The 14,133-nt window shown below is 41.4% G+C and overlaps 1 protein-coding gene across 1 annotated transcript in view; it reads left to right on the top strand.

Moving 5' to 3' along the window:
- Positions 1-2,587: 2,587 nt before the first annotated feature.
- Positions 2,588-14,133, top strand: part of aldh7a1 (aldehyde dehydrogenase 7 family, member A1) — a 77,333-nt gene continuing 65,787 nt past the window's right edge. The window contains exons 1-3 of the mRNA XM_085986472.1: positions 2,588-2,853; positions 13,485-13,538; positions 13,651-13,716. Coding sequence (XP_085842598.1) covers positions 2,665-2,853; positions 13,485-13,538; positions 13,651-13,716 — 309 coding nt within the window. The 5' untranslated portion in view covers positions 2,588-2,664. The remainder of the gene's footprint in view (positions 2,854-13,484; positions 13,539-13,650; positions 13,717-14,133) is intronic.

Here is a 14,133-nt window from a genome sequence, read left to right on the forward strand (position 1 = left end):
CCTGTTTTTGCCGCCAAAGTGGTTAACCTCACATTTATCCACATTATAGTGCATTTGCCATGTTTCTGCCCAATCACCCAATCTGTCCAAATCGTACTGGAGTTTCTCGACATCCTCCTCACAGCTTACCCTCCCACCCAGCTTTGTGTCGTCTGCAAATTTCGAGATATTACATCCAATTCCCTCGTCCAGATTATTAATATATATTGTGAACAGCTGGGGTCCTAGGACCGATCCTTGCGGTACCCCACTAGTCACTGCCTGCCACTCGGAAAACGACCCGTTTATTTCAACTTTTTGACATTGTCACATGACACCATTCATACAAAAAATGTCTCACTTAAATCAGTGTCCTCAATCATATTGACTTGTTGCCCTTTCTTTGTTGTTACTTTTGAAAAGCATTGTTTGGCAAAGTGATTCTTTCCATGACATTTTGTGCACATTTTTCCAAACGCTGGGCATTGTCTTAACTGGTGTTTGTAAGCACAGCGTTTACAATTAAAATTTCCTTCCTCCGATTGCTTTTCATTTCTGTTCTGCCCACGTTTCTTCCCCTTGTAGGACACAGCACCGACAGCAGCACTTACTACAATCGCATCATTATTGATTTCACTGAAAGTCTTCGCGTGCTGTCGAGCTAGCTCACTGGCTTGGCATATTTTCACAGCATTTTCCAATGTCAGTTCGGTTTCTCTCAACAGACGTTCCCTGACCTTTTTATCATGAATACCAAACACAATTTGGTCACGAATCATGGATGCTTTCAGCTCAGAGAAATTACATGTCTGTGCTTTCAGTTTCAGATCAGTCACAAAGCTATCAAAAGTCTCATTTTGCTGCTGTGTCCTTGTACAGAACACATACCTCTCATAGGTTTCATTCTTTTTGGGAGAACAATGTGTATCAAATTTCTTTAGCACATCGTCTAATTTGTTTCTGTTCTCCTCTGGATTAAATACAAATGTATTAAATACCTCTATCGCCTGTGGGCCTGCAACCGTGAGCAGCAACGCTATTTTCCTTGCGTCTGGCTTCGTACTGAACCCGATGGCAGCAATGTAGAGTTCGAATTGTTGTTTGAAAATCCGGCAATTGTAGTCGACATTTCCCGTGAGATTCAAAAACTCCGGTGGCTTCAAATTCTCCATGTCGCGTTTCACAATTTTGAGCAGATCTTCACCAATCCTGGTACCATGTTATGTTCATTAATAACTAGACATTCTTATTATGAACAGCTAGCTTCTAGCTAGTCATTTATTCAGTACACGTTCTCTAGGTACAGCATCTGTAGAGATTCAGCATGTGTACTTCTGTGTGCAGGCTTCCATCTTGACTACTGCCTTGTGGGTAGCCTAATGCATCGTGGGTAGTGTAGTCTTAAACACATACAACTAAATATACAGCTGTACGGCTCCATCTAGTGTAGCACTCTAGAATGACATGTTATTGATCATTACACAAACTGCTTTAATTTCCACAACAAAGTCAACAATATAATTTCTGTTCAGTTCAATGGATTATATTATTTTGTATGAAGAATACATTCTGCTGTAAAATGTACCAAATGAAGTAATAAAAATAAAAATTTCAATGAGAGATCTTATCCCACTAGCTGTTCTATATTTGGTGAGATAATGTTATAGTGCAGCCTTGTGGAGGAGCAGGCTGACTCGGACAGCAACTTTTGGATTTCTGTGTTTACCTGTGCTTGTGCGGGCTCTGGAAGTTGCCGTCTGATTTACTCCATAATAGCGGTGAGTGCTGATAGTCGCGTCGTTATTCTCAACGCAAAATCTGGTCCAATATATGAAAGGTACTGCAAATTGGAAGATAACATTTCCACCCTACATATTATATCAATGCTTCATAACAAATCAAGAAGCTACTGTAGTTATGAAAGCAAACAAGGTGAGGTTGGAACAGATCTGGCAGGTGCTTTTTTTTTTGCAAAACTCTGAAATTAGCAAGTACTTCGACCTCCGTAATATCGCCCATCTCCTCCCCCGATTTTCTTTGTCCCATCATTGGCAGCCGTGCTTTCAGCTGTCTATGCCCTAAGCTCTGGAATGCCCTCCATAAACCTCTCCGCCTTTCTACCTCTCTCTCCTCCTTTAATACGATGCTTAAAACCTACTTCTTTGTCCAAGCTTTTGGCTACCTGTCCTAATATATACTTAATGTGGCTCTGTGTAAACTTTTGACTGATAACGCTCCTGTGAAGCGCCTTGGAACGTTTTACTACGTTAAAGTAGCTATATACATGCAAGTTGTTGTAGTAGTGTGGCAAAGAACAAAAGTAAACCTGGATAATAAAAATTAGTATAAAACTGTTTGGTCAGAGAGCAACTTAATACGGTGCTTAGTTTTGATCAATAAGACATAAGGGGAACATTTTCAAACAAACTGACTATGAATAAACATTTTTCCAGTACTGAGGGCCGGGGCAGCGCAGTTCGTGTGCTGCTGCTCTATTTTCAGGGCAGAGTAGTCACTCTCTTCCAATAGAAGTTGGCTGTTCTGCAGCGCGCTTCCTGTTCCTTGCATCATGTCTTTCCCTGTGTGTGGGCAGCACCCGCTCCCACCAATCACATTAACAGGCGCAGGCTTTCGGCTCCACGGATTGTGCTCGATTTTTTTTGACTTGTATTTCTCTGCGATATCATGCAGCAAGTGACGTTCTCCCTCGCGAGGCCTTTGCTCAGAGGAAGGCAGGCTTTCTGCATTTGGAGATCATCCGCAGCCATGTCCACCTTCCTCATTCAACAGCCCAATTACGGTTGGCTTAAAGAGCTGGGACTGAAGGAAGACAATAACGGCGTTTTCAACGGGAGCTGGGGTGGGAGAGGAGAGGTAAGGAGAGCAGCGAGACAGCAGTCTGCGGCATATGGCACTAGTCGCGCGCGAGGTGTGGCTATTATTAGTCTGGGACTGGGATTGCCGACACCGACTAATTCTGGCCTAGCCTGTTGCTGGCCAACGCAAGCAGGACTTTAAAAATTCCTTGCTCTCCTGTTACGAAGTAGATTTTGGGAACAACATTCCTTGATAATTGTAATGTGATTGATATTTTAACCTCTCCAAAAGCAGGTATAAATATGTGGCGTCCCAGGTTCAGTTCGGTCAATTATTATATGCGTTTGACGTAACTTTTGTGGCTAAAAAGACTATTAAACTAGAGTCATTGAATGGTGTGTGTGTAATATTGGCGTTGCTGTTAAATTTGAATAAGCTCAAGTATCAGTTTGCGCGAATGATCTGGAGTTTTAGTCATTGGGCACTAGCTATAGGAATTCTAACACCAAGGAGGTTATTTGGCCTGTTATGCCCGGTCAGGTTGCCAACTCTGGTTGGATACAATTCTGGAGGTTTCATCTTGTGACCTCTAACCCTCCAAGCCTTTTTCCCCAATCCATAATATTTTTATAACTAATAAATGAAACTGGAAACAAATTTAATACTCTTATGATTTTTCTCCTGCGATGCTCTCGGCAATGCCCAGGAAATTAATCTTTAATTCCTTGAGACTCCAAAACAATCCTGGAGGTTTGGCAACCCTAATGTGTGCTAGTGCTACCTAATCGAGAACCTTTTCATGTATCCTTTTATATTCCCTTTCAAATATTTATCCAAAATCATTTTAAATGATAGTCTTTGCCCCAATAACAGCTTGTACCAGTTTCCCTTCTGAGTCAGAATGTTGTTGGTTCAAGCCCCACCAGGATTTGGTCATCTAGCATGACATGAGTACTGAGGGAGTACTGCATTGTGGGAGGTGTCTTTTAGATCAGATGTTAAGCAAATGTAAAAAGAGTAGTCCTACTCTATAGGTAGATTCTATACTACTGTTTAGAGAAGAGAAGGCATTTCCCCATTGCCAACATTCCTTCTCTTAAATATCATCAAAAGTAGATCATCTGGTTCAAAAACAAAAATGCTGGAAAAACACAGCAGGTGAGTCAGTATCTGTGCAGAGAACAGTCAAGTTGAGGCTTTCATGCTGATCTTTCTTCAGAACTATTATCTATATCATTGGTTGTTTGTGGGACTTTGATGTGTACAAGTCAGCTGTTCCACACTAAGTTCCACTTGTCCATATTCCCTGTTCATGCTGATCTATATTGGCTCCTGGTCTGTTTTGCTTATGTCTCTGAAGCACTTTGGGATACATAAGAAATAGGAGCAGGAGTAGGCCATTCGGTCCTTCAAGCCTACTCTGCCATTCAATGAGATCATGGCTGATCTTCTGCCTCAACTCCATTCACTGGCCCTATTGTTATATCCCTTGATGCCCTTACTAGTCAGAAATCTATCGACTTCTGTTTTGAATATACCCAATGACTGAGCCTCCACAGCCCTCTGGGGTAGAGAATTCCAAAGATTCACCACCCTCCTGAGAAGAAATTTCTTCTCATCTCAGTCCTGAATGGCCTACCCTTTATCTTGAGGCTGTGGCCCCTGGTTCTAGACTCCTCAGCCAAGGGAAACATTCTCCCAGCATCCATCCTATCAAGCCCTGTAATAATTTTGTATGCTTCAATGAGATCCCCTCTCATTCTTTTGAATTCAAGAGAATACAGACCTAGTTTACTCAATCTCTTCTCATACGACAGTCCCGCCATCCCAGGAATCAATTTCGTGAACCGTCGTTGCACTCCCTCTATGGCAAGTATATCCTTCCTTAGGTAAGGAGACCAAAATTGTACACAGTACTTCAGGTGTGGTCTCACCAAGACCCTATATAATTGGAGTAAGTCTTCTTTACTCCTGTACTCAAATCCTCTTGTAATGAAGGCCAGCATACCATTTGCCTTCCTAATGGCTTGCTGCACCTGCACATTCACTTCCAGTGACTTATGTACAAGGACACCCAGGGCCCTTTGAGCATCTGCCTTTCTGTTTTTTCTACCAAAGTGGATAACTTCACATTTATCCACATCATATTCCATCTGCCATGTTCTCACCCAGTCATTGAGCCTGTTGAGATCCCCCTGAAGCCTCTTCACATCATCTTTGCAACTGACACTGCCACATAGCTTTGTATCAAAAGCAAATTTGGAAATGTTAAATTTAATCCCCTCATCCAAATCATTGATATAGATTGTGAATAGCTGGGGCCCAAGCACCGGCCCTTGTGGTACCCCACTAGTCACAGCCTGCCATCATCAAAAAGACCTGTTTATCCCTACTTTGTTTTCTGTCTGTTAACCAATTCTCAATCCATGCTAGTATATTACCGCCAATTCCATGTGACCTAATTTTGTTCACCAACCTCTTGTGTGGGACCTTATCGAAGGCCTTCTGAAAATCCAGATACACCACATCTATTGGTTCCCCTTTGTCTACTCCACTAGTTACATCCTCAAAGAACTCCAATAGGTTTGTCAAACAGGATTTCCCTTTTATAAATCCATGTTGACTCTGCCCAACCTTACTATTCGTTTCTAAGTGCCCAGTTATTGCATCCTTTATAATAGATTCCATCATTTTCCCAACTACTGATGTGAGGCTAACAGGTCTGTAGTTCCCCGTTTTCTCTCTCCCTCCTTTTCTTAAATAGTGGGGTTACATTTGGTATCCTCCAATCTGCAGGAACCATTCCAGAATCTATAGAATTTTGGAAGATGACAACCAATATAGGTAAAAACCGGGATGAGGTCCTAAAAGCTGAATATAGGGAGATAGGAGGTAAATTTTAAAAATAGGACCTCAAAGGTAGTAATCTCAGGATTGCTACCAGTGCCACGTGCTAGTCAGAGTAGAAATAGAAGGATATTTCAGATGAATACATGGCTAGAGGAATGGTGCAAGGGGAGAGATTCAAATTCCTGGGACATTCGAACCGGTTCTGGAGGACGTGGGACCAGTACAAACTGGACGGTTTGCACCTGCGCAGGACCGGGACCGATGTCCTAGGGGGAGTGTTTGCTAGTGCTGTTGGGGAGGGTTTAAACTAAAATGACGGGGTTGGGAACCTGTGCAGGGAGACAGAGGAAACAGAAGCAAGGATAGAAACAAAAGACAGGAAGGAGAAAAGCAAATGTGGCAGTCAGAGAAATCAAGGGTTTAAATCAAACATGGCCACAGTAAATAATAATTCTAAGAGTGTTAAAAAAACAAGCCTGAAGGCTTTGTGTCTTAAAGTGAGGAGCATTCGTAATAAGGTGGATGAATTAGCTGTGCAAATAAATGTAAATGGATATGATATAATTGGGATTACGGAGACATGGCTCCAGGGTGACCAAGGCTGGGAATTCAACATCCAGGGGTATTCAATATTCAGGAAAGACAGGCAAAAAGGAAAAGGAGGTGGGGTAGCATTGCTGGTTAAAGAGGAGATTAACACAATAGTAAGGAAGGATATTAGCTCTAATGACGTGGAATCTGTATGGGTAGAACTGAGAAATACCACGGGACAGAAAACGTTAGTGGGAGTTGTATACAGACCCCCAAACAGTAATGCTGAGGTTGGGGATGGCATTAAATGGGAAATTAGAGATCCGTGCAATAAGGGCACTGCAGTTATCATGGGTGACTTTAATCTACATATAGATTGGGCTAACCAAATTAGTAGCAATACTGTGGAAGAGTAATTCCTGGAGTGTATACAGAATGGTTTCCTGGACCAATATGTCGAGGAACCAACTAGAGATCAGGCCATCTTAGACCGGGTATTATGTAATGAGAAAGGATTAATTAGCAATCTTGTTGTGTGAGGCTCCTTGGGGCGGAGCCATCATAATATGATAGAAATCTTCATTAAGATGGAGAGTGAAGTAGTTGATTCAGAGACTAGGGTCCTGAATTTAAATAAAGGAAACTACGATGGTATCAGGCGTGAGTTGGCTAAGATGGATTGGGGAACATTACTTAAAGGGTTGACGGTGGATAGGCAATGGCAAACTTTTAAAAATCGCATGGATGAACTACAGCATTTGTTCATCCCTGTTTGGCATAAAAATAAAACAAAAAAGGTGACTCAACCGTGGCTAACAAGGAAAATTAGGGATAGCATAAGATCCAAGGAGAGGACATATAAATTGGGCAGAAAAAGCAGCAAACCTGAGGATTGGGAGCAGTTTAGTATTCAGCAACGGAGGACAAAGGGATTAATTAAGAAGGGGGAAAATAGATTATGAGAGTAAGCTTGCAAGGAACATAAAAACTGACTGTAAAGGCTTCTATAGATATGTGAAGAGAAAAAGATTGGTGAAGTCAAGCGTAGATCCCTTGCAGTCAGAAGCAGGGGAATTTATAATGGGGGACAAAGAAATGGCAGACCAATTAAATACAAACTTTGGTTCTGTCTTCACAAAGGAGGACACAAATAACCTCCCAGAGATGTCGAGGAACATAGGGTCTAATGAGAGGGAGGAATTGAATGAAATCAGTATTTGTAGGGAAATGGTGTTCGGGAAATTGATGGGATTGAAGGCCGATAAATCGCCAGGGCCTGATAATCTACATCCTAGGTTACTTAAGGAAGTGGCCCTAGAAATAGTAGATGCATTGCTGGTCACCGTCCAAAATTCTTTATAGACTCTGGAACAGTTCCCATGGATTGGAGGGTAGCTAATGTAACCCCACTACTCAAAAAAGGTGGTAGAGAGAAAACGGGGAATTATAGACCGGTAAGCCTGACATCGGTAGTGGGGAAAATGCTAGAGTCCATTATAAAAGATATAATAGCAGAGCACTTGGGAAAACAGTGACTGGATCGGACAAAGTCAACGTGGATTTACAAAAGGTAAATCGTGCTTGACTAATCTACTGGAATTTTTTGAGGATGTAACTGGTAGAATAGGTAAGGGAGAACCAGTGGATGTGGTGTATTTGGACTTTCAGAAGGCTTTCGATAAGGTCCTGCATAAGAGATTAGTGTGTAAAGTTAAAGCACATGGGATTGGGGGTAAGGTACTGTCTTGGATAGAGAACTGTTTGGCAGACAGGAAGCAAAGAGTTCGAATAAATGGGTCTTTTTCCAAGTTGCAGGCAGTGACTAGTGGGGTACCGCAGGGATCGGTGCTAGGACCCTAGCTATTCACAATATATATTAATGATCTAGACAAGGGAACTAGATGTAATATCTCCAAGTTTGCAGGCGACACAAAGCTGGGTGGGCGTGTGTGCTGTGAGGAGGATGCCGAGAAACTCCAGTATGATTTGGACAGGTTGGGTGATTGGGCAGATGCAGTATAATGTGGATAAATGCGAGGTTATCCACTTTGGTGTCAAACAGGAAGGCAGATTATTATCTGAACGGCAATAGATTGGGAGAAGCGGAAGTGCAACGAGACCTGGGTGTCCTTGTGCACCAGTCGCTGAACGTAAGCATGCAGGTGCAGCAGGAGGTTAAGAAGACAAATGGTATGTTGGCCTTCATAGCGAGAGGATTCGGGAACAGGAGCAAGGATGTCTTGCTGCAATTGTACAGGGCCTTGGTGAGACCACACCTTGAGTATTGTGTGCAGTTTTGGTCACCTTATCTGAGGAAGGATGTTCTTGCCATGGAGGGAGTGCAGCGAAGATTCACCAGACTGATACCTGGGATGGCAAGAATGACATATGAGAAGAAATTGGGTCAATTGGGCTTATATTCGCTGGAGTTTAGAAGAATGAGAGGGGATCTCATTGAAACTTATAAAATTCTAACAGGACTAGACAGGCTAGATGCAGGAAGGATGTTCCCGATGGCGGGGGAGTTCAGAATCAGGGGTCACAGTCTAAAGATAAGGTGTAAGCCATTTAGGACAGAGATGAGGAGGAATTTCTTCACCCAGAGAGTGGTGAACCTGTGGAATTCTCTACTGCAAAAGGCAGTTGAGGCCAATTCATTAAATATACTCAAGAAGGTGTTGGATATATTTCTTAAGGCTAAAAGCATCAAGGGATATGGGGAGAAAGCAAGGACAAGGTACTGAATTGGGATGACCAGCCATGATCTCATTGAATGGCGGAGCAGGCTCGAGGGGCCAAATGGCCTACTCCTGCTCCTATCTTTTATATGTTTCTATGTTTCAATGTGTCCACTATCCCAATGGCCACCTCTTTCAAAACCCTAGGATGTAGGTCATCCAGTCCTTGGGATTTATCGACTTAATTTTGCTAGTACTATTTTTTTTTACTAATTTCTTTAAGTTCCTCATTCTTGCCACACCCTTGGTTTTCTCCTATTTCTGGGAGGTTTTGTGTGTCTTCCTCTGTGAAGACAGAAACGAAGTATTTATTTAATTTCTCTGCCATTTCCTCATTCCCCATTATAAATTCTCCCATCTCTGACTAAAGGACCTACACTTACCTTCGCCAGTCTTTTCCTTTTTACCTACCTATAGAAGCTTTTACAATCTGTTTTTATATTTTTCGCTAGTTTGTGCTCATATTCCATTTTCCCTTTTGTTATCAATTTCTTGGTCCCCCTTTGCTGATTTCTAAAAAATCCCAATTCTCAGGCTGACTGCTTTTTCTGGCAACTTTATAGGCTTCCTCCTTTGACTTAATACTAGCTTTAATTTCTTTTGTTAGCCATGGTTGGATCACTTTTCCTTTTGGTTTTTTATACACTAGAGGAATATATGTTTGTTACAAATTATGCATTATTTCCTTGAGTGTTAGCCATTGTATGTCCACCCTCCTACCTTTTAGTGTAGTCTCCCAACCATGGCCAACTTGTCCCTCATACCCTTGTAGTTTCCTCTGTTTAGATTGAAGACCTTAGTTTCAGATTGGACTACATCACGCTCAAACTTAATGTAAAATTCAATCATATTATGGTCACTTGTCCCTAAAGGTCCCTTCACCACAAGATTATTGATTAGCCCTTTCTCATTACACAGTACCAGATCCAGAATAGCCTGCTCCCTGGTTGGTTCCTCCACATACAGGAAACTTTGTGTTATCCGGAGGCGAACCGTCCGGCAACTCGAGCCACCGGCAAAAATCAGGAGCCGTTTTTTATTCTTTTCGTTTCTTTTCTTTGCTTCAAGCTCTGCAACGTCTGTAGCTAAGCAACAGCTTCAGCTAGATACGCTACAGCGATGCTTGCTGACTGTTTAGAGGCTGTTGCTAAGCAACAGGGTTTATGAAAATCTCCGTATGTTTCAACATTAGCTCTGGAATGTACGGCAGTTTTGAGGGAACGGCAGCAGCTCAGTCCCGTCGGTGCCGGATAGCACAAAGTTTCCTGTACTGATCCAGGAAACCATCTCGCATGCATTCCAAGAATTTGTCCTCCACACCATTAGTGGTAATTTGATTTGCCCAGTCAATATGTAGATTAAAGTCCCCCATGATTACTGTATTGCCCTTTTTACATGCACTTCTAATCTCTTGATTGATACTGTGCCCTACACACAACTCCCATCAATGTTTTGTGCCCTTTGCTGTTTCCTAGCTCCACCCAAACTGATTCCAGTTTTACATCACGATCTGCCAAGCCAAGATCTTTTATCTCTACCGTACCGATCTCATCCCTTATTAACAGCGCTATGCCACCTCCTTTTCCTTTTTGTCTGTCCTTCCTAAATATTGAGTATATTTCTAGGTTAAAGAGCTAAATAATTGTGTTATTATAAAAGATCAAGAAGACATAGACAGGATAGTGGTTTGGGTAGAAAGATTAATGATGCAATTTAATGTGGATAAATGTGAAGTTTGGGAGGGAAAAACAAGGAATGTGATTATACATTCAGCGGAAAGACACTGAAGGGAGTGGATTAACAGGGGTATGATTACATAATTCCTTGAAAGTGTGAGTGCAGTTAAATAAAGCCATTAAAAAAAGTCAACAGCTTTTTTGGTTTTATGAATAGGAACATAGAATAGACCAGTAAAGAAGTAATAAATTTGTACATAACACTGGCTAGGCCACAGTTAAAAGTACTGTATATAGTTTTTAGTGCTGCTTTCCTAGAAAGCACATTAAAGTAAGTGTACAGTGTAGATTCACCAGATGATGTCAGGACTGGGAAACTATAGTTGAGATTCGAGTGTACTGGGATTATTTCCACTTAGCAGAAAAGGCCAAGTGGAGATATTTTAATTGAGGTTTTTAAAATTATGAAGGGCTTTGATAGTGTTAATAGGAAAAGGGACTCCTCTGGTTGGGGAGTTGGTGTCAAGGGGTCTGATCGATTTTAAATCGATCACGGAGAGTGAGGAGAAATGTCATCGTTTAAGGGAACATTGTATAAATATTTGAAGCAGAGGGAGATACAGGGCTATCGGGAGAGAGCAGGGCAGTGGGATTAGTTTTGGATTGCTCTAACAAATAGCTGGTGCAGATATGATAGTCTGAATAAATTGCTCTACCTTTGGCGGACGTGCCTTCTGCTGCCTAGGCCCTAAGCTCTGGAATTCCCTCTCGCCCTCTCTACCTCTCTTTCCTCCATCAAGACGCTCCTTAAAACCTACCTCTTTGACCAAGCACCTGCCCTAATATCTCCTGATGTGGCTCGGTGTCAAATTTTGTTTGATAACACTTCTGTGAAGCGCCTTGGAATGTTTTACTACGTTAAAGGTACTATAGAAATGCACCTTGTTGTTGAATAGTTTCTTTCTGTAAATGTCTATCTGCACCTCTAGTTTGCTCTCATCCTCCATTCTGTTGAGGATCTTACCACCTAGGATGTACTTTTCACTACTCTCTTTTCCAGTATGTGTTATTTCATATTTCTCAGTATCTGCCACCTCTCTGCACACTGTTGAGCTGTGGCCTTCAGTCTCCTGTATTCATAATTTCATATAAGTAAATTTACATATAATTCCGCTTGTACACATGTCCAAATTAATTATGTATGTAACTGGAAAACAAAGTAGGTTCCAGCCTTAGATGCCTGTGACACTATTAGTCATAGCTCTCCAATCTGAAAAACATATATTTATCCCTACTCTTTATTTTCTGTTGTCTACCCACGTGGCTACATTTCCTACTACAGTATACCATGTACCTTAATGTATGTCACAAGTTTCTTTTGTTGCAATTTATCAAATGCCTTTTGAAATCCATACATATAGCATCCACTGTATTCTCTCTACGCACACATTTGATTTCCTGAAAAAAATCACTTCAATTAGTCTAGCACCACTTACCTTTTTATAAATCCACGTGACTGACTGTCCCTGATCAGCTCTTGCCTCTCCAAGTGTTCACTAATTAAATCCATTATTATGGACTCCAGAAGTCTGCTCACAACTGAGGTAAGATGAACTGGCCTTGCATCATTTCCTGACATCCCTTTCCTCTTTCTTGAACTGGGTTATAACCTTTGTCATCCTCAATTCCTGGAGCCAAAGATTGTTGGAAGATGTTTTATTTATTAGGTAATGGTCACTATTATCCAAAGTGTTGTTCTACCTTCAAGTTGCAAGCTTGCTTCTGCTTTATTACTTGGAAATCAATTGAGCGCTACATCCTTACTTGTTGATCATGCAATAGACTGATGAAGGAAACCATCTTGAATGCAATTTAAGAACCACTCTCGTATTGATCACAAACTTTTGTCCCAGTCTGCCTTTATAATAGTTAAAGTCCCCCATTTTTTACAACACTATTACTGCAAACCTCTCAATATTGCCTACAAATCTCATCTTCAGTTTCTTTCCCACTATTTGGTCATCTGCAGTTCCAGTATGGTAATAGATCCCTGATGATTTCTTAATTAACCCAGATACTGTCTGAGCCCCACTATCGATAAGAATGTTAATTCGAGTTGCAAAACAATAGTTGAATCATGGACTTGTGTAAACTTTTTGAAAGGGCAAAAACTGTGTGCTTCCCTCTCCAACCAAAAATGTAGACTAAAAGCTGCATTGTCATCCCAATGTGTTTACCAAATTCAAAGGCTTGGTAAACTGTGCAGAATAAGGGAAACAGCAAGATGACATAGGTTACAGGAGTGGACAGATGTGTTGCAAATGCAATTCAGTGTAGATAAATGTGAAGTATAACTTTGGCATCCTTTCTCCCCTTCATTCAATTTTGTTCTCCCTTCTTCCGGTATGGTTCTTGGGCACTAAAGACAATTATTCATGTATAAGGCGAGACACATGAGTGTCTGCAGACTATCTAACCATAGGGGGGGGAAATTTAATTCTTTCCCCACACTATCTAATCTATCACCAACATCTTTTCCATCCATCCGTCCATTTAGGCGTGATCCACCACTCTATCCATCTATGCATGTTCCATCCAAGGATTCTACATCTGCTTGTCGATGTACACGCTCTCCCTCCATCTACATATTCTCTATCCTCCACCTGGTCTTGCTGCCTGAAACACTCTCCCTAAATCTTTCTGTCTTCCTACCTCTTTCAGCTCTTTCAAAAGCCTCCTCAAAACCTAGGCCCTAACTTATTGCTTAGCATCGATTTCTCTGAAGTTCCTTGGAATTATTACTACATTAACGGTGCTCTCGAATTACACGTTATTGACTATCAAAGACTGTATTGATAAGTAATCAAACTATTTTGTTCTGCTTTATCTGTAGGTTGTCACTTCCTATTGCCCTACAAACAATGAACCAATAGCCAGAGTAAGACAGGTAAATCATTTTTTTAATATTCAGACTTGATGATGCTATTAAGTTATTGACATTGTGTTGGACATCAGTGACTTGAATTTGTTTTTGGCTTTTTAACTTTGATATATTCTAGGCCAATTTGGAGGACTATGAAGAAACGGTACAAAAAGCGAAGGAAGCATGGGAAATATGGGCTGATGTAAGTGTCCTAAACTTTTACTTCCAAAAATGTTTAATAAATAGAAGTAGAAAGTAGTGCCTGTGACTTCCTATTTCTATTTTTGTCTTCATACGCTTACAACCTTTGGCTGACCTTCATCCGCACCACTATTATCAGAGTCCCCCTCTGCCCCACTGTCAACATCCCAGGAATCATTATTGACCAGAAGCTTAGTTGGGCGACCTCCAGCTTTGACTTCTATAACTTCTTCCTTGATAGAATCCTGAGCTCCATCCTACATACATTCCCAATTTGTCCAAAACTCAGCTGCCTCCACTCTATTAGGCCCTGTTTGAGTATCATCTTGACCTCACCAACTTGCTGTCATCTCTCCATCCTCTACATGTTAAATTTGAAATCCCTGTCTTTGTTTCAAATCCCTCCATGGTCTCATCC

The sequence above is a fragment of the Somniosus microcephalus genome, chromosome 1 (genome assembly GCF_052327205.1).
Source record: "Somniosus microcephalus isolate GS21.2 chromosome 1, FLI_Smic_1.0, whole genome shotgun sequence".
Classification (NCBI taxonomy): Eukaryota; Metazoa; Chordata; class Chondrichthyes; order Squaliformes; family Somniosidae; genus Somniosus; species Somniosus microcephalus.